Consider the following 26603-nt stretch of genomic DNA (forward strand, 5'->3'; position numbering starts at 1 on the left):
GGGCTGAGAAATCACACTCGGAGACAGAGTTTATCAGAGATTCATGGCCCCCCCCATATCAGCCTGACCAAAAGCATATTTTCAAAAATAATTTCAAGACAGGAAGTGACAATACAACGGTTTCCTGCCTGCTAACAGTGCACATCACAATACTGCCGCGACACCTCCGTTTAGGTTGTAGGTTGGCAGAACAGACGCGGCAGAAAAAGGCAGCTCACACTGAGATTCAAACAATGCAGCAACGTGGCCTCCCTACTCACCTCCCCAGGACTGAGAACATGGAGCAGGAGACCCTGGTGGGGGGGGAGGGGCAGGTTTATCCATCCAAGAAGCCAGGAGCGTATCCCAGGAAGTACAGGGCACAAGATGCCTGGGATGAGATGGCAGTTAATCCCGCCATTTGTTTTTATACAGTTTTTCAGAAACATTTACAGATCAACAGACACAGGTGGAGGAAATGCAATCTGCCATAGGGAGGGGCTTAGAAAGTGACATTTTAACCTCTGGGTGGCAGCCCACCTCAGGGACGCACGCATCTGCAAAGGGCAAACACTCTTCAATGCGGGCTGGCCTGTGGATTAAAGAGCTCTGCGTCTGCGGCCAGCATAGCACTGGGACAGATTTAGAGAGCGCGAGCATGCAAGCACCGTGCAGACGAAGACCCCAGGCAGAATATAGAAACAAACATCTTTATTTAGATGGGTGGTGAAGCTCACAAGCATTATTTAATACACAACTCTGGATACGCTGCGGAAACACGCCGCGGCTGCGGTGAGTGGCTTCTATAGAAATGATTAAAACGAGTCTGATTACAACACCCATTGTTTAATTTGCCCCAAACAGATCTACCTTTCAGATGTGGACGGATGTAGCGCAGGGAAGCCTGGTGACCGCTCACAGATATCTCGAGTGCCTTCCTCACCGCACTAGGCAACACAGACGCTGAGCCAGCAGTGTCAGATAAGAGCGTAAATGCAGATGCCATTACTCTGCTTGTGCAACACATCTTTATCATTTGCTGGGTTCCACGACTGGTCACGATGACTACTCCGATTTGTTCAAAAGATGTCAACTAGGGCTGGTCTTCGGGCCGGCCGACCACACGTTCAAAGTCCTGGAAGCTGACGTGTCCATCAGAGTCTTGGTCCACTTCCCTGGAAGGGGAACAAAACCACAGCACCAGCCTTAGCAGGAGCCCAGTTTAGCCTCCGCAGTTGTGTTTCCCACCAAACAGGCAGTCCCCAAAGCTTGTCCCCCTGCCCCCGCCGTGTGGCCCACGAGCCTCTGCACGGCACCCAGCCACGGCATGTATCCACCTACACCCGGACTCCTTGGGAAACCAAACAGCCTCCGCTGCACTGATGCGCCCCTCAGATTGTGGATGCAACAGATGTCGGGGGAGATTCTGCAGCAAGGGGATTAAACAAGAAAAAGCAAAGTAGCACGCAGATAATCAGCCTTCCACGCTCCATAAAGACGCCGTCCATAAGAGTTAAAGGCTGGCGGCGGCTTGTTCCATGTTTCAACTTGGGTGATCCGCTGAGACCATCTTGTCCTCCAACCACAATCTCTCTACAAATGCATCTCCCCTGCTATCCCCACTTGTGAGAGGGGACCAGGAGACAAATAGCTGATCCACCTCCAAACGATCATGCGATTGACCCTGAACACCTGGAAAGGCTGGATCAGAGTAACAATGTCAGCCTTGGGGACGCTCAGCTGATCCTCTGAGGACCTGTCCTCCATCCATCCCATATAGTCCACCATTACCAGCTTCTTCATCCACCTTCTAAGGTCCTCAAGGCTGCCAAGGACAAGGGGAGAGGCGCTCACAGAGTTTCATCACTGTCAGGTGACAGGTGGTCTGGGTTCCCACACTGGCTAAGCAAGGTGAACATTTCTCTTGGGGGAGATTCTCTGCCAACAGTCTATTCTTTTTGATATAGTTTCTGTCCCCTCTGGATACTGGTGTGATACATGCCCAAACACAGAGCAGGGTGTGCTTCTTTAATGGGAGCGGCAGGGCTGGTGGGGGTCTTTTTACAGTAAGCATAAATCACCAAGCCACACTGCCATGGCAACCAGACAACGCCGTAACAACATCTGAAAGAGAACAGTACTTTTTCCTGCCTTGAGACTCATCACTCACCTCAGAAACACACTCCCACATATCCATCCACATACATACATACATACATACATACATACATACATACATACACACACACCCCCTTGTGTCCACCCCCCCTGTTGCGCACTATCCTGATTTTTGCACTGTACTGTGGAAACCCTCCCCTGGTCATGTTTGTATGTTGCAATGTGCTCCAGGGGAAACGCTCATTCATGCCACTGTATAACTGTATACGGATGTTGGACAATAAAGTCGACTTGACTTAGGCTGACAGGCCAACCTTTAAGAGCAGCTTCCAGGGATGAAAGGTTTACCCCTCACTCCGTCGGGGCTCAACTCTCCGCTTCGGTTTGCATTTTTGATCAGAATCCTCACGCTATCCTCACGGCCAGAGCCACCTTCCACCTCATATGGCTGTCATTTTTCCCTCTCATGCTCCTGCTGAAAAACCAGTGTCTGACACAAAAATTAATGCAGCGTTCAACCATCAGTTACCGGACAGCCCAGTTTTTTGCTTCCTCTCAGCTCCCAGCACACCTGTACCAGGTATTCGGTGTTCCTGATTGGCTGGGAGCTGGGAGGGAGCAAAAACATGGACTGTGCAAGGTTCCCCGAGGACTGGGTTGGGAAACACTGACTTAGAGAGCTCACTATCTCGCATATCCCAGTCCATTAAGAGGCTGCAAAGCTTTCAGAGCAGAAGCGAGGATGAGCTTGTTGAAGCCTTGCCCTTCCTGCGGGAGATTTCCGGGCACAGCTATGGAAAGTGATAGTCATGGCGGTACAGTGACAGTGATGGAAACCGATCTGGGGAGCGGAGAGTTCACTGCAGAGAAGCCACAAGGATGGCAGGCTTAGAATTTCCCAGTCCTGCTGAAAATATGAAAGTAGCAACTTTACTACCAAGGCGCCTTCACATGACTGGGCCCAACACTGTTCTAACCAATGTTGGGGGACTGACTTTCACATAAAAGTGGGAGTCTGGCTACTTAAATGTTGAAACCCAATGAGGGAAACAACTACATGTAGCAGTACACAAAAAAAATAATAATTCGCTCCAGCACACAGCACCCTGGGTACCAACGATGCATGCATTCCGGTTACAATTACAGCTCAAAAGCAAAGTCACTCTTTCTGCTTCTCTACTGGGCAGGTTTTTTTCTGTAGCCTCAAACAGGAATGTCTGTCTTCTCCCAGTACATCCCAACAGAAAATGTCTTCATCTCTGCACCAGTATCACAGACTGTGGAGACGCAAAGTTTATTTTAGAATGTACGTCTTTAATGCCATTTTCCTATGGGCTGCAGATGCTGCCCTAGAGAAGGATGGTTATGGGACACTCAGTGATTCCACCAATACGCTGATGCTTCCAGGAGTGTAGAAGTAGTTCTGCCTGACAGCTTCCCTGAGACACTGCGCACCCTGAAGAACCAGGTGCTAACCTTCCTGGCTTGGTTTCATGAGGGAACAAGACATCACCCCCTGCGGGCCACTTTACGGACGGCATCACCCAGTATAATTGAGTCCTTCCCACCACGTGTTTAAACTTGACTAAGTAGTGAAGATGCTGGTCAAGTAATTAAGAGACAGTGAGATGGTGTTGAGAAGAAGTGCCGGAAGGCTCCGGAAGGCTGGAACCAAGCCAGGAACAAGGCAGAGTCTGACTGAAAGGCACATCATGTTGTTCCTACAGGAATACCGCACCTCAGCCAGTGAAGCAGGCATCAGCTGAGACGTTTATTACCAGCATGGAGAGGACATCACTTCCCCATTTCCAAAGACTTACTGAGGGTTACTTCTCCAGAGAGAGCATGAAAGAAAAAACACAACAGAAAACACCCAAAAAGAAGCACCAAAACTTTACTAAACATCTAAGATGTACACAAAGCAGATCGAAGACCCAAAAGGGCATGTGAGTGCCAAATAAAGACATCCAACATCAGGAGGGACCGTGTCCTGCGGCCGAACTCTGGAATGCCTGACTCAGCACAGACAGACACAGGTGCTGTGGCCAGGTGGGAGTGACCCCCCCCCCCCCCCCCACCCGCCCAGTGGGAGGATGAGTGAGAGGTGCAGCTTTGGCCAAGACCACAGGAGGGCAACAGAAAGCAGCAGTAGGAGAGGTGTGTGGTAAGAACAAAGCCAGCGTTGGACGGTGCGCCTGGGAGCGCAGGCAGGGGGAATGAGAGGTATCCCTGGGATGCTTCCTCAACTGCAGCGTTTTGCTTTAAAGCGTTTATGTTTTCCACAGATTCACAACAGGGGCCTAAGAGGCCCGGTGGCATGGATGCATCGGCCGGCTGGCTTCTGTCAGATCCGATTACCATCTGCAGCGAGCCGTACTGGCGCACTACGCCGCACAATGCAAGCACACAGCTCCAGGATCCCTTCATCAGCACCCTAACGGGCCAGTACCTTCCACAATGCCTTGCAGGTAAAGGGGTTCCATTGATAAAGCTTTTCTTCATTCGCTCAAATTGAGTCATCACTGAAGGTGAAGGTTTGCCTTCTCCCCCTGGGGATCACTGTCCTCCCCCCAGGGCTAGCATCAGAAGGACAGAAAGTACACAGGTGTGATACACAGAATCCAGCCAGAGCCCATTATCAGGACTCCCATTCGTGCAACTCAGATCCAGATCTTCAGCATGGCTACCGGAACCTCAGAGCCTTTTACAGTGTGAAACAGCAGCAGCTGGTTACCCTCACTGCTGGAGTCTCCATAACTTACTGGTATGAAAATGCATGGCAAACACATGTCAGTGCTCTGATCATGAAAAACAGGTAAGGTCATTATCCCTTCCGGCCATTCATTCCCCTTTAAACAGAGCGTTTCATACCAGCTTGAAAGGGGCACAGTAGACGACACAGCAGGGACAGAATGCAGAGGCTGAGAGGAAGGCTTCGCACTGGACTGGGCTCTGGAACATCGCTGTATATGTATCAGGGTCAGCGATCTGACGGGAAACCACATAGCGCCCAACATCAAACCCCCAGGACACGCAGCGACTTCGGCCCGCCCACGGGGACCGGGAAGGGAAGCGGGTGCCACATTGCCATGTGTCGACCTTAGACCCCTGGTCCTGACCTAAATTCCATTACCGAGAGCAAATCCTCAGGGTCATGGCTCCCACACGGCCTGACCTCTGAATATTTGTGAGAAAGGAAAGAGACAGTAAGAAGCAAGAACAAAGGCGCCCTGAAACCTGGATAATTCGGCACATCCGCAGTGAGCCCGTAATCACTTCACAATAGGTATCTAATGCCATTTTGAACTTGATTATAAGATCGGTAGACGATGAGATGGTAATCGTTTAATCCTCTCAGAACCGAGAATGACTACTCATTCCTCAAGCACTTCAGCATTTTTCCTAGGATAAAACGGACAGGGGTACAAGGGGGGAACAAGCCAGAAGCAATCAGAGCAGGAAGCCGCCTTGCCTGCCGCGTCAAACATGGCCGCGTTAACAATAACGATGTGTGTCTCCGTGTCCTTCCTCCATCAGATCCAGCGTGACTTTCGCAGTAGCAGATTGCCGCACTTTCCGTGGATAAACACGCTGCGCTAAGGGCTGCGGGTCACCCTGTGCTTCGGAGCGACAGATTGGGTTTTTTTAAGAGGGAGCAGCAGATCCCTCCACGCGGGTCTACCTCATCTTTTCGCGGTGACCCGACGGAAAGTGGAAACCCTTTACACTGAGAATCCATCTGTTAGCGTATGAAGAGGCGCAGGAGGGGAGCGAGGTGCTGTGAAAAAACAGCAACGCTGAAGCGGGCCTGTGTCAGGGGGACAGATGGAGCACTGAGAGTCTCATCTCCGGCTCCGGTCCTGGCCATCCCCAGCCAGAGTGTCTATTTTAGCATCTCCAGAATGCTGCCGGTCATCACTACACCGTTGCCCCCGCACGTTCATTGGCCGAGCTGTCGATCCCGAGCTTAACAGGGAGGCTCTGTGCATTTGGGCTTTGGGGGACTCAAAAGCAGTACAAGAAAAAAAAAAAAGGTGTGAGAGAAGTGGCCCCCCTCGGGAAAAGCTGGCTTTAAACGGGCCAGCACAGCACAGCAAGGCACGTTTCCACTGAACGCGCTGTTCTCTGTTCCGCCGGAAACGCCAGGGCTGTGATTCACCAAAATCTCCTCGTGTGTTTATTCATGGCCTCCCTGCAGGAGCGTGCTGCCGTCAGTGTTCCGTGAGCAAAGCACCGAAGCATCATTCACAAGCCATTGAAGGAGAGAGAATGCCAGTGGATGTCACACCCAGTTTGGCCAGTAGGGGGCTCCTTTACCAAAGTCGCACAGCAGAGTTTCCTCACTGCAGTTCATCCCGATAGTTGCTCCCACATCTCAGTAGGGTGCTGGGAAACACCGCCAAGGGGCAGGGTGCCTTCCCATGGCGTGCCTCAGATAAATAAAAGAAGGAAATGCCCAGAAGTGGGTGGCTGACCAGTGGAGCAGACGCCATGCTTCTGGGACCGTGGTGCCACATTCAACAGACTAAACCTGCTAAACCCTCAAAAGAGGGACCAGCAAAGCCTCTGGTGGTGATGTCATCTCCCTCTGCAGTTCACACTAACACTGATAGAGAGAGGAGTCTGCTTGGTCCATCTTGCTTGTGTTGACATTTCGCAGCTGTTCCTGAACTTTGTCCAATACAGGCTTGAATGAATGTGCCATTGCAATTTTACCAGGGAGAAACAGAAGAATAAGCTGGACAAACAGCTTCCCGCGAGACCAACCGACAGTGCCGCATCACACGGCCCGCAGTGCCAGCAGGAGGCTCTGGGAAGTGGTCAAAGCTGGCAACGAGTCTCCTTGTGGAGGCAACCCGGGAGTAAAAGGCATTGATAGCACTGTGGATACAGCAGCACAATAAGGGAGTTGAAGCCACTTTGATCGGTACATAGACAGGACAGGAGAATAAAGAGCCACTGCGATGTAAAGCAGGTCATCCGGTTGGCCGGCCGGCCCGCATGCTTTCTCCACACGCGATCCCAGTGCTCCACTGGGATCCCTGCTTTATTATCACCAGCCAGCAGCCTGCTCCTTCCCTCACTTTGCCAGATGGATTAATTACGCCATTTATCGTGTTTATTTGTCCGTCTGAGAGGCGGGAAAGTTGTGCGGAGGGAGAAGTGGGCCGAGGTTGCTTTGTTCACTTTTTAATTAGCTTGAGATCGCACCCCCCCACCAGCTAAACCAGCCCGACAGGCAGCTGCCGTCTCTCCTACAGCCTGGGGCAAGTGTGTCAGGTTTAACGCCTGCTGTCCACATGTAGCATATCCAGAGCAGCTAGCGGGAGGCCACCAGCATCCCCATGCAGGAGGTGGACATGTTGGCCGCAGAGGCCCCTCTAGTCCTCTTCAGCTTCTCATCAAAGGAGGGAAGAGAGAGAGACATGGCAGGTCTGTGCGTCCGCTCTGGAAGCCAGGGAACCATGACTGATCTGTGGAGCAGGGCTTTTTGGCGGACACGGCGGAAGGGGATCACTTAGATGCCGGTCCAAACTATTTTTATTTTCTACAGGAAAAAACAGCCCGTGACAAGAGGAACGGTCTTCCGCTTCAAAGCTCACACAGGCCTCCTCCCAGCAGTCCGGCAGCCCACATTTACAGTGAATTTCTGCCTGCCAGTCAAACACTGGACTCAACACCCTTCGAGGTTCCGGATGGAAGTTCTCCAGAATTCTTTGCTTTGACCGTGTGCCACATCTAGTTAAACTTTTTTTCCTCTTTGAATGCCAAGACAACAAGAGAAGTTTAATGGCTGATGCTTCTACTATTTTATATTGCCGGACGTTTTACTAACTCAGGCACAGTTACACCCCCCCCCATGATCCGTAACTCAGATCACGAGTACTCTTATCCGCAGTGTTAATGGCAGGTGGTTATGTCCTGTTACATTGCAGACCACAGCAGGTCCGGCCTTCAAAGAGACTTTCCTTGCTACGGAACGTGGTCATACACCTATAGTTCTCTGTCTATGACACGCCGAGGTCAGTGTTGGAAGGCCTGTAATCTGTCTGAAGGACCAGAGGCCCCGCCCCACAGAGAAAAGCCTTCTCCAGCTGTAAAAGCATACCTCAGCCAATCATGGCACAGAATCCTGCAGCTGAGTATCTAGGGATGCTCAGAAAAATTCTGCACCCTCCCCCCCTCCTCACACACTAATGAGCTCCTTAAGATGCTCCAGGAAGTGCGAGCTTGATTGCTCATTTTGTCCAATCAAAACTGAAGTCTGGAGTTATTTTTGGAGAGGAAAAAAAACATAAATAAAATAAAACAATCCACAGAGGCGGCTCTTTGCCGGCTTGTTCCTGCTCTCCACTCCAAGTCGGAGGATGAGGTCCCCTGGTAGCACACAGGAAAAATTCAGGCCAGCAGCTTCAAGGCCAGACTAACTGGCTTGGAGAGATGAAAGGTAAGCCATCATTCAAAAACAAAATTAAATAAATAAGTAGACAAAGAGACTCGTTCTAGCACTCGAGATGCCTGGGCTATATCCAGTTAGCTAGGATTAACACGCAGAGCTGTGGAGCCTCGGAGAGAGCTCACCCCAGCCAGCTGCCTGCTTCCCTTCCCCTGACAGGTGCAAGACTCTGAAACGCAGCTTGGAGAGGGAGGAGATGCGACCCTGTGGATGAGCAACTTGCCACAATGGCCTGTCGCCAACGATACTCTTTTTCTTTCTTGACAAAAAGGAGGAAAGACCCGTTTGGTTTGATGCTTGAGCACCGACCACAATGGGCAATCTTTAAGAGCAGTGTGTTTGGGTGAGAGCTTACCCCCATGAGCCCCAGATGGAAGATTCCCAATACTGTCTTTAAACTGCATTCTGCCATATGGAAGACGTCCACTGTAAGACAACTCCAGGGACTTGCTGTCTGCTGGTTTTAAAGATTAGTCCCCTTTTGACTGCCTGCTCTCCCCACGTCAGCCATAGGAGGGCTATGCACCAAACCGTCAAACACGTAAACTCAATTCTAGAAAAACAGAAGGTGTTCCGCTCTTTGGAACCTAATGGCCTCATCCAGTGAATTCCACAGCAATCCTGAGCTGCTACAACGCTGTAAACCATCCTTCGGTCAAAAGTGTCCACTGTCTCTAAATGGTCATCCTGTTTAAAACAAGTAACTGTCATATTAAAGTTAGCCAGATACATAGTCAGGATTCATTTAAAAACATGGACTGAGGATGACTCAAGTGTACTTGCAGAGCCTTCAGGTGACCACTGTGCGGGCAGAAAACCAAAAACAGCACTTACTGTACCACTTATGAGATCAAGGGATAGATAAGAAGCATTGATTGATCATTTTAACAATTCCGTGTGCATTACAATGTGACAGGCTGGCTCCAGCGGCCCGCCTCTCTGGAGGATAACTGCATACAGTCAGCACAAGGTGTCACTGACTCAAAGTCTTAAAATGAAGAGTGGAATTCTATTTGGGAGGCCTGGAAGCCCATGTAGGAAGTTGAATTTTCCCTATTCCAGAAGACAAGGGAGATGACATGCATGTTGCATGTCCACATTGAGAAAGCAGAGGAGCAGAGGGAGGTGAGTAACAGTGCAGAAGGCAGCGAGAGCCCACTACTGTACACCAACCCACTGTAAACCAGCCCTCTGCACCAAATCTATTGAACGCCACCACTCTGCAAAGAGTCGACCGTACACCAGCCCTTCGCACCAACTCTACCATGCACCAGTCCACTACATCAAGTCTACTGTACACCAACCCGCAAGACCAAGTCTACCATAGACCATCTCTACCGTACACCAAACCAATCAACCCTACACAAGTCCACTACTATGAACCAACCCTCTAAAAACAGTTTCATGTAAGAATGCAAATCAGCCATACGTATTTCTCAAAATTATATTAGCAGGACCTCAATTGACATAACTGTAGCAATAATACAATTTAGAAAGCCTGTGTACACGGCGGGGGCGGCATGGTGGTGCAGTGGTTAGCACTGTTGCCTCACACCTCTGGGACCCGGGTTCGAGTCTCCGCCTGGGTCACATGTGTGTGGAGTTTGCATGTTCTCCCCATGTCGTCCTGGGGTTTGGACTTGCTCCCCCGCAGGAGTGCTTGTGTGAGTGAATGGTGTGTGAGTGTGCCCTGCAATGGGCTGGCCCCCCATCCTGGGTTGTTCCCTGCCTCGTGCCCATTGCTTCCGGGATAGGCTCCGGACCCCCCGCGACCCAGTAGGACAAGCGGTTTGGAAAATGGATGGATGGATGTGTAGACTGCCTGTACTCTTTACAGTAAAACACTCTACAATACTTAATTGCATTTTGCTTTGATAAGAGCTTTATTGTGATGTTTTAATTCAATTTACATAGTTCACCCACTTTCCCACACAAAGAAAGATCACAGCTGCTTAATTAATCACTTTCATAAGAACACCAAGGCTTATCTTATCTAATGAATATTAAGCAACTTGGTCAAGCCTGTAAGACTAGAGAGCAGGAAGAGCTTCTTGAAAACACACAGGGGCCAGCTCTGCACCCAGCACTCGTGATGCCCCGCATTCAGATACATGGCTACGACTGCAGGGCGGTCCCATGACCGCGAAAGAGTCAGTGCGGAGTGTACAGTTGAGCAGATGGCTATCAGGGGAGTGATCTCAGTGCCAGTGTTTATGGGAAGCTGACAACAGAAATTTGTCATGGAGACTGAAACAACAAAAAGAGCAACACTGCCAGCAGCAACGCTTCAGGTGTGACATCCGATGGCCCTAAGTCACTCTGCCGCGATGGAGACAGGGGAGCTGCACCCTTCGGGGGGGGGGGGGGGGGGGGATGGGGGCGGCCTTGCCCTCGGAGACCTAGCACGGTACAAGCTCCATGCCTTCATGTACTAGATTAGTAATGTGGTCCAGTAATTACATTACTAATATTACTCTTACCCAGACACTTGGGGTTAAACAGATACAGCATCCTCCCACAGCTGAGGTCAACAGCAGGCCACCGAACAGCGCCCTGTCTGCACAGGAACATGAAAAGGCAAGGCCTCATTGGCGAATTTCTCACACTCGCGGCTCAGCACTTGTGGTTTGGCAGCTTTGCCAACACGGGACTTTCATGTCAAATGTGGTTGTTGCTGTTAGCAACGGAAAAGCTCAGCCGTGGTGTACGCAGCCTGCCCCTAAATGTGCAGCACTCCAGGTGCCCAATGCCCATCCACTTTAGGGCACCCCCTTTCACCTGCAGGGTAAGGCGAGTACAGCGGGGCTGTAAGCTGTAAACCTTACACCCTTTGCTGAGGTCACCAGGACCTCCTGAACCAGGAAGTATTTATGCCAAGAATGACATAGCAAAGGCCGCAAACTTCTGTAAACAGAGGGCGACTTACCTGAAGGCCTCTTGTATGGTCCGGTCTGGAAGGTGGGGAGCCAGGCGAGAAAAGACTCTTTTGAAGTCCTCCGGGGTCAGAAAACCACGACCTGCAGAAACAAGATTCCGAAAATGAGGGATCCATCTAAAACTACACCAAGTCAAAGACAGGGCATACCCCAGGAAAATCAAAACACTCTCCTCAAATGTCAGCTGATGCCACGAGTTACTTTGGCCAAGGGAAAGCTGCTCACAGTCCAAGATCATGCCTTTGGTTCTGTCACAGTCTTGCTTGGATTCCTGCTTTTGAAGGTTCAGCTACAGACAACCCTTCCTTCAGACCCTAGGGGACACTCCTGTTCTGGGGCAGTTACTCTGATTACTGTCTGAGGCAGAAGTGAACTGAGATGTCCAGCCAACCCATTACTCCTACATACAGCTGTGCAATGATGTGATCATGCAGAGAATGCCATAAGTAAAGTACGATTTTAAGAGGAAATTACGCATAAAGGTGACCTGAGCGGCAGGTCGGGAATGGCCAGGCCCAGAACATAAGGTGTACTATGACTGGCCAAGTGCTCTGAGGCTGCACAGAGGCTATCTGGAGCTGCTCTGCTATGCTACTGCAGCAACCACTTGAATGTTAGCACCCTCCAGTGTTTATGCCACACATCAGAGTCACTACAGACATGTAGCAGAGCCCAGACAGCAACGCAGCACAGACGCCTGTATGAAGATCAAAAGGGCACACTGGACCAGAACCATGGTCCACGCATGTCGGGTCGGGGGTACTCCTTGAGAGCGACTTCATCACAAGGTCTGGCTCAATTTGTGGCCACACCTGGGTGACACTGGCAGGGGGTGGGCTCATGGAGCTGAGGCTTTGCTGCCGTTTGGCGACAGGCCAGGGCCTCCAAGAGGAACGAGGCCTGGTGCACTTAAAGCCCAAAGACCCAAGGGCATTCTGGGAGAGAATGACTAACACATCAAACAACTCGCCTGCAAACAGCCTGACTACAAGCAGACATATAGGAGACACTTTGTGTTTGGGCTGTTTCGGTCACACTTTCGGCACACCCCAGCATGTGGGGGTCATTAAGCAGACCTACCCACACTGGCACTTTGGCACACCATGATAAGGCGTACTTGCATGCTGGGGAAAGGCACAGATCTGACTGGAATGACATTATTCTGGAGGTTACCTGACAGCTTCCAAGCCAAAGATGACTTGAGCCCCACATGAAACTGTTGAGCCTGAGCCATCCAGTAGGGAACGTGACAGACGAAATGCCCACAGGAAGACACTTTTGCTTGGTTAGATAAGCTTTCCTACTGCTGGCCTGGGGTTCTTAGTATCCCTCTTAAGACAGCCGCATGCAGTGCTAGTTTCTATCTTGCACATAGAAGCGAAATCATAATATTCATGACAGTGCCCCCTACTGACAGAAATGTGCCCATAAAGAAGAACTCACAGTGTGCATCGAAGACACTGAAGATCTGCCTCGTTCTGTCATAGGGATCTTGAACGGAGAGCTTCCTTCCCATCAGCGACACAAAGTGGTCCATGGGGACACCTTTCCAGAACAGAGAGATCAAGAGAGACATAGTCTCAGCCCTGAGGTCACCGCCACCGCCATCTGTACTGGCATCTTTACGGCACCATGCGTGCGACACAGAGCGCGATTCAGGGAAAACAGCGACCCGCACGGTGCGTAGAAGCTAAGGGACCATGCCGAGTGACGGTGAAACGGGGAGTCCAGCCTGCCGAAGACACCGAATGCGCTGAACGAGTCTCCAAGGGCACCGAGGTTACGACACAGGGAACAGAAAAGAGCTGATACACTGAAAAGTATGTGAATTATGATTCATTTTTCTGAAAATTTAACTAAAATAACCTCACACACTTCACACACATTTTTAATTAAAAGGCTGCCACCGAAGGTAGATCTCACCGGGAGGGAATAATTCATTATAAAAGTGCTGATTATTCTTTCATTAACTCCGATAATTCATCATTAGACGGGCACTACACCGTCCACGGGGCCGACTTGCGGCTGATGCCACGGGACACAAAGGGACCAGCAGTGGAGCAAAAGCCAGTGACGTGGTGGCCTTTCATCCGAGATCGCACAGCCTCCCTCGCTACCGCAGGCCAGCCCTCTGAAGCTGGACCTGCAATGATGAGTCAAAATATGTAGGGAGAAATGCGAGATGGCTGCAGTGACTGGCTGCGAGTCATGGCCTGGCATGTTGGATGCACACGCAGCCGGCACATACTCCCACCAAACTATTGCACCCGCCCACCTCGCAGCGGGACGTCCACATGCAATAAGACCATGTTGCTGGCTCTAGAGTACAGCAAAAGTACCCACCTAGGCTTGAGAAGTGAGGCAGAACTCTTTGGGAATACACCACTAAGACTCTGACCTCCAAGAGAAATGTAAAAGGTGAAAGGCCACAGACACTGAGCACAAGGGGAGGATGCGGTACTTCTGGCCATGTGGTCTATCCAGGAAATAATGTTGCTGTCCAAGCATAAACAAGCCTCCACAACATCTCATTGTCACATTTCCTGCAGGAAAACCTCATCAGAACAGCACAGCCCTGTGCCTACCCTGTACACTGCACTAAAGCAATCCATTAAACAGAGAGACAAAGAGACAAATTTCTTATAAACCTATGTCAATTACTTAAACCATTCCTTAAAAAGTAAAGTTTACTTGTTAGGGGCAATCTGAAGCCTGTATACCTTTCATGTCAACATCACATCAGCCCCTTTGTGTTCTACGCTGCAATAAGAAGATGCAGTGCTGGCTGCAACGAAAGTAGTCACTGGCAGACCAGCCCAAAAACACCTCAACAGAAGAGCAACACATGGAATATAAGCATGGAGGCAAACAGATCACTGCGCAGAATGGGAACGGCCCTTGGACATGACTGTGCAGTGATCAAGGTAACACAGGCAGGCTGAATAAGACATACAGCACAGCTGTAAATGGCACGGCTTCTACGTTACCTGGTAAACTGGCTTTCAGGGCTGGCTCCATGAGAGTGTTTGCTTCTAGCTTTAACAAAACACACCATTACATTAGTTTTATGTATATCATAAAACGTCATAAAAAACGCAGTTGAAAAACGATTCACTGTTAAAAGTCCGACATTTCACAACTAATATTGACTAAATGAAATATAATTGAATGATTTCTTAATTGCCCGTAAAATGCAATTGATCTTCTGAGACCAGGGTGGAACAACAGTGTGGTACTGCCATCTAGGGGGCGCGGACCGTTATCACACTCACAGAGGTACGCGTTCAAAGGTTTTTACGAACAAACCAGTAAAGCCAGTAGAGTCACGCAAAACTAACTACCTTGGAGGGCTTATAGCCAAACAGCATGACCACGGCCATCTTCAGGTCTTCTCTGCTCAGGTAGCCTCTCTGTCCTTGGTCGCAAAGACGGAAAACCTGCGGGCAAGAAAATGCTGAATCAAACAGCACACACCAATTCAGATATTTCAATTCACCCGTTTAAATAAAACCATGACGCTGCGGGTGGAAGACCTGCAGATACGTATTCAGTCAACCAGACATAATAGTACTGTAGACATTTTAAAGCTACCAGCCGAGACTTCAGCGCTCCGAAGACGGTGGGTAACAAGAGCATGTCCTCGGTGTTAAAGACATAACTATGTACGAAGAGTCTTACTGTGGCAAAGTGTCTTCTGTCAATGTCTGTTATAACCTTTTTTTCTGTCATTAAATATCCTTTTTTATACAATGACATTTCTATCGTTTTTCGAGCGCTACACTTAACTAACAAGGAAACCGTGCAAAACTGAAAAAGAGAAACAGTTCCGGGCGCCATGGCAACACTAAGGCCTCGAGCGTTTGGCTACGAGTTGAGGCCCCGCCCACTAAAATACATTGCGGGATGCAATTGGTTAGGCAACGCGGTGCTAGCGCACGCTGACTTTCGGCGCTATTCTGGTAAAGTTATTCTAGTATATATATTAAAACTAACTTCTAATAGACATATTATCGTTTGATTAGCGGATGCATTTAAGTAATCAGAGTCGACTGCGTTATCTAGCTCTCCGTCCGCCATGTTTCATGGGCCTTGTCCAGCACATAGGCGGTTTGCTTTGTATCAGTGTTGCGCGTAAATAATGATCCGCTGATATCTATTCACCCCATCATGCAGTATTGTGTAAATTGCATTTCCATTCTTCTGTTTGCATTATAAAACGCATCCTGTACTGTCTCACTCATGTAACATCTGCGAAGTGCGCGGTTATTTGACACAACTGTCTAGCTTGTGCACGATGGGCAACGTGCAAAACAAAAATGGTGTATGTGTACGCGCTCGCCAAATGCATCCTTAATAATTAGTGCAATATTTTTTGTTTGGCTGAGTATTCGAAATGTTACTATGCTTCGTGATTACAAGCTAAAAAATTATTTAAAACATGTTCACAGCTGCACGATGTCTCAAGAGAGTCAGCACGGAAAGTGGACGTTGTCCAGCAGCGATGACGAGGATCCGCCTCAGCAAACCGTATCTAAAGCCTTGAATCGCCCCATCCCCGCTTCTACAGATGACCACCACTCTCCACTGGGGGTGCAGCAGGAATCCACCTCCTCATCGAGCCCAGAAGCAAAGACGGAATGGCCCGCAGAGCCGTCAAAGCCTGACGGTGGCGCTATTGGCTCTGAAGCCAGGCAAGCAGCCCATTATAACCAGCAGAACCCAGTAAAGTTTGAAAACAAAGCGCCATCTGCCTCCACAAAGAGAAAGAGAGAGACGGAGGATTCAGGCTGGGCTCTGTCGAGCAGCGACGACGAAGGTGCCGACTCCAGCGACAGAAACCGCAAGCAGCCGAGTCCCAAGAGGACAAAGGTGGAAGACAGACCGAGTCCCCACACGGAACCGGCCTACAAGGAAGAACCGGAGGAGTTCTACGAGACCAGTTTGCCTCCGAGTGACGAGATATTCCGTTTTTACCTGAATAAGGTGTCCGGCGTAGAGAAGAAGTACAATATGGGGGCTCTGCACATTAGAGGTGGGCTGCTTGGGCCATGTGGCAGCTAACCTTATTGCTAGGCCTTAACCAGGGGTCTCCAGCCTTATTAGTGAGAGCTGCCTCTACAAGGAAAATGATAGAATTTCAGTGTATATGAACTGGGGGATGGTAAAAGATCTCAACTGGAATGGTGTGGATAATGATATTTGCTGAATGGATTGATTGACAGGGATCCGGGACTTTAGAATTATGGGCTATGTGCTTACCAGTATTAAACAAAACTCTGACGTTTTATGTACATGTGCAAGAAATACAACATATCGTTCAACCCAGGACCCCAGGAATACTTAGGGAGTAATTTATGAAGTTTACATTTGCGATTGGAATCACACCGTGCCACCCTAACAGCGATCTTGGTACCTTACCCCTCCCCATACATCATGTGGCTGTTCTCTGCAACACTGCAAAACACGGCAGTACGAGGAAGTGCAACTCCTGGTACTGCCCCAATGCAATACTGCCCCAATGCAAAATTTAAAAAGGAATTAGGATTGTAGAAATAGCATGGATTAAGTGTTATGGGAGTGACTCACTGGCTTCCCATGAGCTACTAGTCAGGGGTGGGCAATCTTATCCAGAAAGGGCTGTTGGGTATGTGGTTTTTCACTGCAACTCCCTATTTTGATTACTAATTAGAGGACTGATTGGCTGAAGAGTCCTCACACCTGGGTTTGAACAGATGACCTAAAGGTTATCCCAAAAACCTGCATACACACCAGCCCTTTGCGGATAAGGTTGCCCACCCCTGAACTAGTAGCTTGTGAGCAATGTTTTTGCATCCCTGCCCTAAGCCTCGTGCTTCAGTGTAACCACTTTCTGCTCTCCTTTCTCCTCATGCTGGCAGACATTCTATCACCACTGTTCGGGACCTTGAAGGAGTCAGTGCAGGTAGGAGCTACAGTTGCGACTCTCCCACTCTCTCTCATACCGATGTGCTGTAATAAGCAGCCATCTTTCTTTTCACATCTTCCAGTTTAATTACTGCTTTGACATCGGTTGGATGGTGCAGCAGTATCCCCCAGAATTCAGGTAGGACCCTGACTGAATGAGTACTTGTTATGGGAACTCGGTGTTCCCTCTCATGCCCTGGTCATGTTATCACATTGTGTAACACTTCTTTGGAGGTGGAGGGATCTGGAATGGGTGGGTGTGTCTGTGCGTTGATCTAACATGCTGTGTGGGCTTAACCCAAACGTCGGCCCTCCAAAGGGACAAGCCCCTGATGATCGTTCATGGAGAGAAGCGGGAGTCGAAAGCGAGGTTGATACAACAGGCGCAGCCTTACGGACACGTCCGCTTCTGCCAGGTCTGCATGTCACGCATCTGGCCAGAATTCATTATCCTAAATCACTGAATGCCAAATAAGTAGATAAGGTTTTATTTCCGTCCTTCTAGGCCAAACTGGATATCGCCTTCGGAACCCATCACACGTAAGTGGCACTCGCCGATAATCATCCGTCATGTTTTTACAGCAGAGGGCAGTGTGGAGTCTTAGTGCTCTTGTCAAGCGTGGCTTTCCTGGCCATTGGTGTGCTGTAGAGATCTGGAGATCCTGGTAAATGGAAAGGGTGTCTGGGTAATCAGAAAATGACAACAACCCACACCCTACACAGCACTACCCTGTATGAGAGCGAGGGTCCTCTTATCACATACGTAAGACTCCTCATAGGTGCAGGTCTGCTTCAGATTATATGATTCATCCTCCATTAGTTTTTAGGACATTCTGTATTGTGTTAAAGCATCAGCTCTAATACGAGCAATTTAAGGACCTTCTGTTCATAAATCTGGTTCATTAGCCGGAAGACCATCAGAAGCAGGACAACCTGTTAATATTTAATGGGCTTTAGGGTAACACACACAGGTGGCTTTCAAAGTGAACAAACACAGTACCTTCTCAGAGCCATGAGTAATTCACTTAACGCTAATTTGTACGTGACATTTTAATCAGACTGAAGGGGGGGGGGGTGATTTGTTTGGTTCACAGTTGGGTTTAATCCATTAATAACTGCTGGGACAGGATCTTCTCATTGCACGCTTTCATATTTATAAAGGGTGTTTGGTGGGTCTCGTATTTTGCATGTTTTATTTAAGGTGTAGTGGACTGATGGAGGCCAGGTTGGTATTTGATGCGTTTGATCTTCCTGGTAAACACAGCTTGACTGAACTTAAATCGAGAAAATGACGGAAATGCCATAATCTTATTTTAACACCTAGGTTGTCTGTCCTCATTTTCTCACGTCATCCTAAATGGCTGGTAAACGTTCTGCGATTGGCCGGCCTAGCTGCTTGTCACAGAGCCGAGCTTCGTGATTGGTGGAAATCTTCCTCATCGTGCGACGGTTCTGTCGCTGCAGCCTGGAAATTTAGAAATGGGGGGGAAAAAACCCAAGAGTGCGCTTACTAGTGCAGGCTGGTGGCTTTCAACTCTCTGCCTGTGTAAGCCAGTGCATGGCGTGCCTGTGTAAAGCAGACGTTCGCTGGATGGTGCGCTGACAGGCTGCCCTATTCCCCCCCCAACGCAGGAAGATGATGCTGCTGTGGTATGAAGAGGGGTTCCGGGTGGTCATCCTGACGTCCAACATGATTCCACACGACTGGTACCAGAAGACACAGGGGTGAGAAGGGCTGAACAGTCGCGGAATGATTCAGGGTTCGGCTATGAGTGACGTGCTGCCGGAGCTGGTCAGTGCCTCTGAAGGGGCGCATGTTAGGTACACAAGGAGAGAGAGAGAAACCAAAAGCAAACTGCAACAGCTGCTTGACTGCACTGAGTTCCCATTCTGTTGCCAAGTGTGATTTAACATCCTTCACACCTGTATCTTACTGGAAGGACTGTCGCGCCAGTGCCACTGGTTTTGGGCAGACGTGGGAGCAGGCCCGCTTCGTGTCCGAAAGGGATACTGCAGCAATAAGCAAAGTTAAAAACAAGTCTTTGTCGGTTGCCATGACGATGCGGCGAGTAGCTATTCCCAGATCAAATGAGGCGTGTTTTTTTTTTCACCCCTAAAAACAGAGGAACTCGCAGCGTCAGAGGCCGAATAACCCACTTTCAGGTCGGAACTTAAAGCACAAACCCAGTAAGGGGATCATTTTAAAATCCTGAATACATTGGGGGAGTTGTGTGATGGCTTTGCGGACCATCGCGACTGTGAGACATTAAAGAGATGGTGGCATCAGGAGGTCTTGGTGGGACCTCCAGCAGGACCCAAGGCTCTAAAAGTGCACACACCCTACCCCTTGCCTGGGAGGGTGGGGGCATGTTCTTATGGGCCCTGGGTGGGAAGGGGCCCCATTATATATATATATGACAGGAGCTATGTATAAGATATACATGATGGGCCGAATGGCCTCCTCCCGTTTTGTAAATTTCTTATGTTCTTATGACATACGAAATGTTGTTTGTCATGAATAGAAAGCAACAGTAAATAAATGGATGAGGTACGGAATATTAGAGGTGTATCCAAAAGTTAAAATAAATAATGTTATGAAAAGAAAAAAATCCTGCTGTATATACTTGCACATGCACACCTGTCCGTCTCCTGCGAGGACCGTCTGTCCGTACACGACACGCTAGGTGAACATCCGGCCGCACTTGGGAGTTTACTCTGTGCGTCACACAGCGGTATGTGACGCACTAGTGCTTCTAATGCAGGGGTAGGGAACCTGATCCATGGAGAGCCGGTGCAGGTTTTTGGGATGGCCTCTCAATCAGCCAATAATAAAGCAGCGATTCTCAACTCCAGTCCTTGGAATCCACTGTTATTGGCTGATTGAGAGGCCATCCCAAAAACCCGCACCCACACCGGCTCTCCATGGATCAGGTTCCCTACCTCTGTTCTAATGGGTTTACTGTTAGGCGGTGGGTGACCCTCTGTATCGCTTTGTCGCCACTCCCACCCCCAGGCTGTGGCTGAGCCCCCTCTACCCCCGGCTCCCTGAAGGCAGCCCCTCGTCGACAGGAGAGTCCCCCACCGGCTTTAAGCGCGACCTGCTCGACTACCTGCGCTCCTACCGCGCCCCTGAGCTGGAGGAGTGGACCCAGCGCATCCAGGAGCATGACCTGTCTGCCACCAGGTGGGCTGCGCTTGACATACTGGGAATAGGGGCCACGGGGCAGGGACTCACCCAAGGCCGTCTGTGTCTGTGCAGAATTTATCTGGTGGGCTCCACCCCCGGCCGCTACCTGGGGGCTGACATGGACAAGTGGGGCCACCTGAGGCTGAGGAAGGTGAGCGACTCTGTAGCATCAGGACGCTAACCCCATCCAGGGGGCTGCGCGATATCTGCTGACGGCCATCTCCTTCCTCCAAGCTGTTGAGGGAACACGCACAGCCGGTCCAGAGCGAGGAGCCCTGGCCAGTGGTGGCCCAGTTCTCCAGCATCGGCTCGCTGGGCGCGGATGAGACCAAGTGGCTGGCTGCAGAGTTCCAGCAAACGCTTACTACCCTGGGCAAGGGCGGGAAGGTCCTGGGCAACCGAAACACACCCATGCACCTGGTGAGGGCCACGTCGAATTAGGTCTTTATATGTGGATTAACAACTTATCCAGGATTTAATTGCAGAGGATTTGACTATATCCCGGATTTCCTGGTTCTTCAAAACTCTTGTTGGATTGTTAATCCTGGCAATCAGTCTGTGAGCTCAAACCTGCTTGGATCTTAATATTATTGTCGCATAATAATATTACGTTACATTTATATTACATGTTAGGAAGTTTGTGTAGTTACTACGTTGCAGTAAAATGAAGAAAAAAGGTTTCACACCATTGAAGTTACATTTATGTGTAAAGTATTTGGTAAATAAGAGCAGCAACTCAAAGTCATCTTCTCTGTAAGAATGGTCAGATACTGTGTCCTCGTCCAACAAATATTATATTAACATATTAAATATATACTATTATATGTGTCATCATATAAACAAGATGTATAACTAGATATTAGGGCTGCACGATTCAGAAAAAAAATTTGACTCTATTCTTTTGCTTAGAATTGAGATCATGATTCTCTGTAGTGATGCTTTTATTCTTAAGTTTAAAACGTTTATTGCACTAAACTGCAAAAGGAAACAACAAAACATGACTGTGCCAAACATATGATAGGACTGGCATATCACCTGACAACAGAAAGGAAACGCTCAATTGGCTATTCGATTAGGGTAACCAAAATAACCATTCTAGAAGTTCCAGTACCAAAAGTGCCAGTTGGGTACTTTGGGGTGGAACTTTCTTTGTTGAAGTACGAAAAGTAAGGTACCTGGTGTGGTGGAAATTACCCTTTAAAGAGAATGCAGAATTAAGGAGCACTTGAGGCTCAGTACAGTGCAGAAGAATAACTGTAATTTAGAAATGAGATTGCAAACGGGTGTGAATCAAGATTGCTTTTTTTTTTTTTTTAAACAATTAATTATGCAGCCGTACTTTCGAAAAACGTCGAAAGCAAGAAGGCAATTCTTACAGGGCCTGCAAAGTCCCCAAAAATAGGCAAGAACTGCACCCTCACTTTCATTGTCCATAGAAGTGCACAGTTATCTCAGATCATTTAATCCAATTTGGCTAATCCGATTCTCAAGCGGCTTTGAAGAATCGAAATAGCCGGGTAACCATATCCACAGTTAAAAGGACTCATCCTGGATCGACCATCCTGGATGTTTTAATCCAGGAACGAACGCCCCGCCAAGTCAGGCCAGTTAGTGATACTGGGTTGTTTGTTTTAAGGAAACAAATTAGGGAGCCAGGAAAAATGTTATTTTTAGCAATAAAGCTGTGGAATAATAAAGCCTGTGAATCCCCCCCACCCAGGTGTATCCATCCGTGGACAACGTGAGGACCAGTCTGGAAGGCTACCCAGGTACACTCATCTGCTGCCGGCCAGGTGATGCTAGGTGTTGCGCTCACAGGGGCTGTGCCCCCACCCCCTGATGCTCTCCCTTCCCCGCAGCCGGGGGGTCCCTGCCCTACAGCATCCAGACGGCCCAGCGGCAGCTCTGGCTCCACTCCTACTTGCAGTGAGTATAACGGCTGTGCGACGGTGGCTTTCGGGACACGACAAGCATCCAGATATTAGGTGATTCACTGTAAAGGAAAAAGAACCACCAAAGGCTGGTGAGCATGGAGTAGGCCTGTGGGACAGAGGAGCCCCGGGCACGGGATACGACAGGAGCTGGTAACGATCATGACTTCCCTGGCATGTGCGCCGTAGCCGCTGGGTCGCCATGGGAACGGGCCGAAGCCACGCCATGCCCCATATCAAGACCTTCATGAGGGCCTCGCCCGACTTCACCGAGCTGGCCTGGTTCCTGATCACCAGGTAAGAGCCTCACCCCGGTCCGCGTGACGCACTCAGAGCTGCTGCTGTTTGGAAGAAGCCAAAAGTGGTGGGCTCTCTGGGTACCTCACCATCAGGGAGTCAGTGGAATGGAGGGGGGGGGGGGTCCTAAATCAGAACTCCAGTAATCGGTCCAGCCTTCACCAGCTGCGTTTGGTCCTCGGGGGCTGAACCGAAAGGTCTGCCAGGGCTGCAGCCTGACATAAAGCTGGCAGTCTGCGAGGTAATGCCAGTGAAAGCAGAAATTCCCTTTTAATAGTGGATACCTACCTGTCTGGCACAAACAGCAGCACAGGGTATGTTCCTGCTGGAGGTGATGAGGACAGGAACCCAGCTGAATGTGTATACATGTCATCTTCAATGCTTTATATTGTTGATAAAACTAAGAAGGGACTACAGATTCCCAGGATACTGAGTATGGGACCAATTGCGAAGCCTGTCCAGTGAGTCAGTCCCCGCCTCCATCCTGTGATTGGCTCCCAGAGCTGTCAGTGTATCGTGACTTGACCGTGTTTGTGTTCTTGTGTACCCTTTTTATGTCATCCTCCACTGCCGAACACCAGTTCCAATACCAAGAACACAAGTACAGAGGACTGTAAGAATCCCTGGATGTCGTTCTTGCCCCAGCCCAAATATGAAGGATGCACCGGTTGCATCCTTAACACAAAAGACCGATCTCATAATTCATTGCGCCCCAAGTTCATTCTTGGGAGGCAAGTTAGCAAGACTAGTCTTGCCAAGACCACAAGTACGGTCTGCGTTCTTGGCATAGAGAAACACGCTCGGACTCGGGAAGCACAACTTCAGCCTTTGTCTTCCCACACCAGGAAGCCCTTACAGGTCCTGCAAGCAAACATACAAGCGTGTATTCTCCAAGCATGTTGTGCGCGTGGCCCTGTCGCTCGGCAACCGTTGCCAGGCAGCCAGTGTCATAACTAGGCTCCATTTATGACAGCCTCCCATGAGCCCCGTAACACTTCTGTTCAGCACGTGTAGAAAAAGCTTTTAGTGAGAGGGAGTCAGAGACCTCTTCCTGTACCAGTTGGTGTTGGGTTCAGTCAACGGCACAAAGCCTTGGAGCCAATGCACGCTGAAGACGTGCACAGCCTGTCCCTATCTATAATCTGACATCCCAAGAGGGTTAGGGTTAGGGTTAGAAATCACAAACATGTCTGTTTTGGGTTAGAGGCTCCTCCCTGTATCAGAGGTTAACTGGAGCCAAGTCAACCATCACGACTCCATACACACCCCATTCATTCATAAAAACACACTGCTATACTATTAAACATTCCTGGACAGGTGTGTTCAGTCACTGAGCATTCATTGTTAGTGTGGGATGATGCTCAGTCTCATGTTTAAGCATAAGGAAAGGTCACGGTAGCACACTGAGGGGTTAATCAGTTCTGGGCCTGTCTACACACCACCATACCTTTCTGCTCCACCTATCTATGGCTCCGTGGTCCTTGCAGACTGGGCTAGCTTGAACATTAGAAACGCTCTTTCATGAAGATGAAAGCCACATCAGATGCGGACCAGAGCACATCTAGCTTAGCGGCCAGCAGCCATCTGAAACCTAAGTGTAGCTTCAAAGGGACCCAGAGAGAGTCTCCCTGTTGGGCCTCGACCCAGTCACCTGCCGATCAGCCTGCTGTTGCTGTCTCACTGTTCCTCACGTGTTGCCTCTCTGTGTGAGAGGCAGCATGTTTGCGTGTGTGAGTGTGTGTGTCAGTCACAATGATCCCCCCCCCCCCCCAGTGCCAACCTCTCCAAAGCGGCCTGGGGTGCCCTGGAGAAGAACAGCACCCAGATGATGGTGCGCTCCTACGAGTTGGGAGTCCTGTTCCTGCCCTCGGCGTTTGTGAGTATTCCCTCAGTGTTCGACGAGCGCAGACTCAGCCGACAATCAATTGCACTTAATTAAATCCTCAGCTGGAACAGGCATGCACTGGAAGGTCGCTTAAGTACAGGTTCTGTGCCTGCAGTAGGCTGTGTTAAATTCAGAGAGGGTCTTTGTAAACATAAGCCTTGGAAGCCCTAACAGTCAGAATAAACAGTCAGCCACCCCTACGTGATATGTGGGCCATCAGCACCATACAGAGAGAGAATGGGTTCACTGAAGTTCATTGGTAGACATCTCCAGCCTTTACATTTAAACAAATTCTGCATTCTTTTGTCTTCAAGAACATGAAAACATTTCGAGTCCAGAAGAATCCATTTCCCGCTACTGGCACCTCCACTTCATTTCCAGTGCCCTTTGACCTTCCCCCCCAACGCTACGGAAGTAACGGTGAGATATCTGCATTTCTCCATGACCAGTCTCAAAGAGGCATGTCCTTTTGATTGATCATGTTGACACTGCTTCAGTAAAAGGGATAATGTACATCCTAACCGAAGTAAATTAATGTGAAATGAAACCAGTAACAGCTTTTAAACTAAAAAAAAAAAAAAGACAGGCCCAATGGTGCTGGTTTTCAGGCTGAATCGGAGATCCGTCTTAGGTGACCCACACGGTGTGCTTTGAGGTCAGGTAGTGTGGTGGGTTTCAGGGCTACACCAATGGTAGCAGACATACATGAAGTCAATCTAGAAGTAAAATAACTACATTACTCATCCTTAGTGACGCTGCACGAGCACAGAGCTTAGAGTCCCAATGGAGCTATAAACCCACGAGTCTCATTTCCTTCAGCACTGCACAGCGCCTCCTACAGGGAGGTCCATCTTCTTCGATCAGTGTGCTCTGGGCTAGCTCTGAAGCCCTGTCCGTGACGTGACAGCCCCCCCTGGGTCATCCCCCCATCGTCACTGCCCCCGCCCTCATTTAGATACGTTGCTTTGCTAATTTAGTTTTTCCATAGCTGACTGATTTTGCTTTCCTCCCCCTCCCCCGGGGCCATGCCCAGATTTGCAGTGTCTGTTTCCATGGACACTGGTTCTCTGTGTGGGCCTATAGGCCATGAACAAGTTCGGTTCTGCTCTGCTCTCCTCTTCATGTTTTACAGGTTCTGTTCCTTCTGATCCTCCGGAGCTCAGCTAAGCTTGTTTTTAGGTTTCCTACTTGCCAGGGCAGCTCAGGGTGCAGTTTACATTCGCATGAACTTTACAGTGAATGCAGGAGACTTATCCAAACTTGAAACAAAGTCTGTTAAATGTGTACTTTACGCCTCATCCAGGTTTCCACGGCATTTTGCTACACATGGTTACGGTTGTCAAGGCCTCTCTCGCATTTTCAGATCAGCCGTGGATCTGGAACATTCCCCACACGCAGGCCCCGGACACACATGGGAACGTGTGGGTTCCATCCTGACCTGGATCCATGTTCAGCGCTAGAGGACTCAGGACAGTGTCGCTGCGGTTCACCTATACTCACTGCCTTTCGTTTAATCCTAGTCCCTTAGGAGACCTTTTCTGCTGTATATTTTTTTTAAATGACCCACTGTTTATCATTCTCAAACAAAATAAATGGCCATTTTTATGTGCACAAAATACTTACAGGCTCCTAATTCTTTCAGTAGATCAGAAACAGTGTTGAGAGTCCTAGTCCCACCTGTTTGGTTGCAACAGCAGCCTAGTTCACACTTTGTGCCTGTAACTGTTTAAGATCATGTTGGTACAATTAACAAAGGAGACTGCAACTGTTAGATTAAAGTTCTTTGCCATAGGAGTAGTCAGGGTTGCCAGCAGTCATGCATCTGTCCTGACACTCACGCTTTCAGTCTCTTATGCTCACCCCAGAAATC

At 49.3% G+C, this 26603-nt stretch overlaps 2 protein-coding genes across 6 annotated transcripts; one reads left to right on the forward strand and one right to left on the reverse strand.

Moving 5' to 3' along the window:
- Positions 1–673: 673 nt before the first annotated feature.
- Positions 674–15327, reverse strand: efcab11 (EF-hand calcium binding domain 11). Of its 4 annotated transcripts, none has more exons than XM_048974741.1 (6): positions 15169–15327; positions 14832–14927; positions 14478–14526; positions 12934–13035; positions 11481–11571; positions 674–1154 (listed from the first exon to the last, which is right to left on the reverse strand). In XM_048974741.1, exons 1-6 carry the CDS (start codon positions 15325–15327, stop codon positions 1073–1075), a joined length of 579 nt encoding a protein of 192 aa, XP_048830698.1. In that variant the 3' UTR covers positions 674–1072. The 4 variants fall into 4 exon arrangements, with proteins under 4 accessions (XP_048830698.1, XP_048830700.1, XP_048830695.1 ...); XM_048974738.1 differs by lacking the exon at positions 674–1154 and adding an exon at positions 10976–11111; XM_048974743.1 differs by lacking the exon at positions 12934–13035.
- tdp1 (tyrosyl-DNA phosphodiesterase 1) lies at positions 14372–26351 on the forward strand. Of its 2 annotated transcripts, none has more exons than XM_048974722.1 (16): positions 14372–14414; positions 15939–16522; positions 17388–17431; positions 17517–17572; positions 17753–17849; positions 17939–17973; positions 19066–19158; positions 20447–20617; positions 20693–20771; positions 20855–21040; positions 22341–22389; positions 22480–22546; positions 22741–22848; positions 24622–24724; positions 25048–25153; positions 26097–26351. In XM_048974722.1, exons 2-16 carry the CDS (start codon positions 15946–15948, stop codon positions 26168–26170), a joined length of 1845 nt encoding a protein of 614 aa, XP_048830679.1. In that variant the 5' UTR covers positions 14372–14414; positions 15939–15945; the 3' UTR covers positions 26171–26351. The 2 variants fall into 2 exon arrangements, with proteins under 2 accessions (XP_048830679.1, XP_048830678.1); XM_048974721.1 differs by lacking the exon at positions 14372–14414 and adding an exon at positions 15345–15449.
- Positions 26352–26603: the final 252 nt, after the last annotated feature.

The sequence above is a fragment of the Brienomyrus brachyistius genome, chromosome 14 (assembly GCF_023856365.1).
Source record: "Brienomyrus brachyistius isolate T26 chromosome 14, BBRACH_0.4, whole genome shotgun sequence".
NCBI lineage: Eukaryota > Metazoa > Chordata > Actinopteri > Osteoglossiformes > Mormyridae > Brienomyrus > Brienomyrus brachyistius.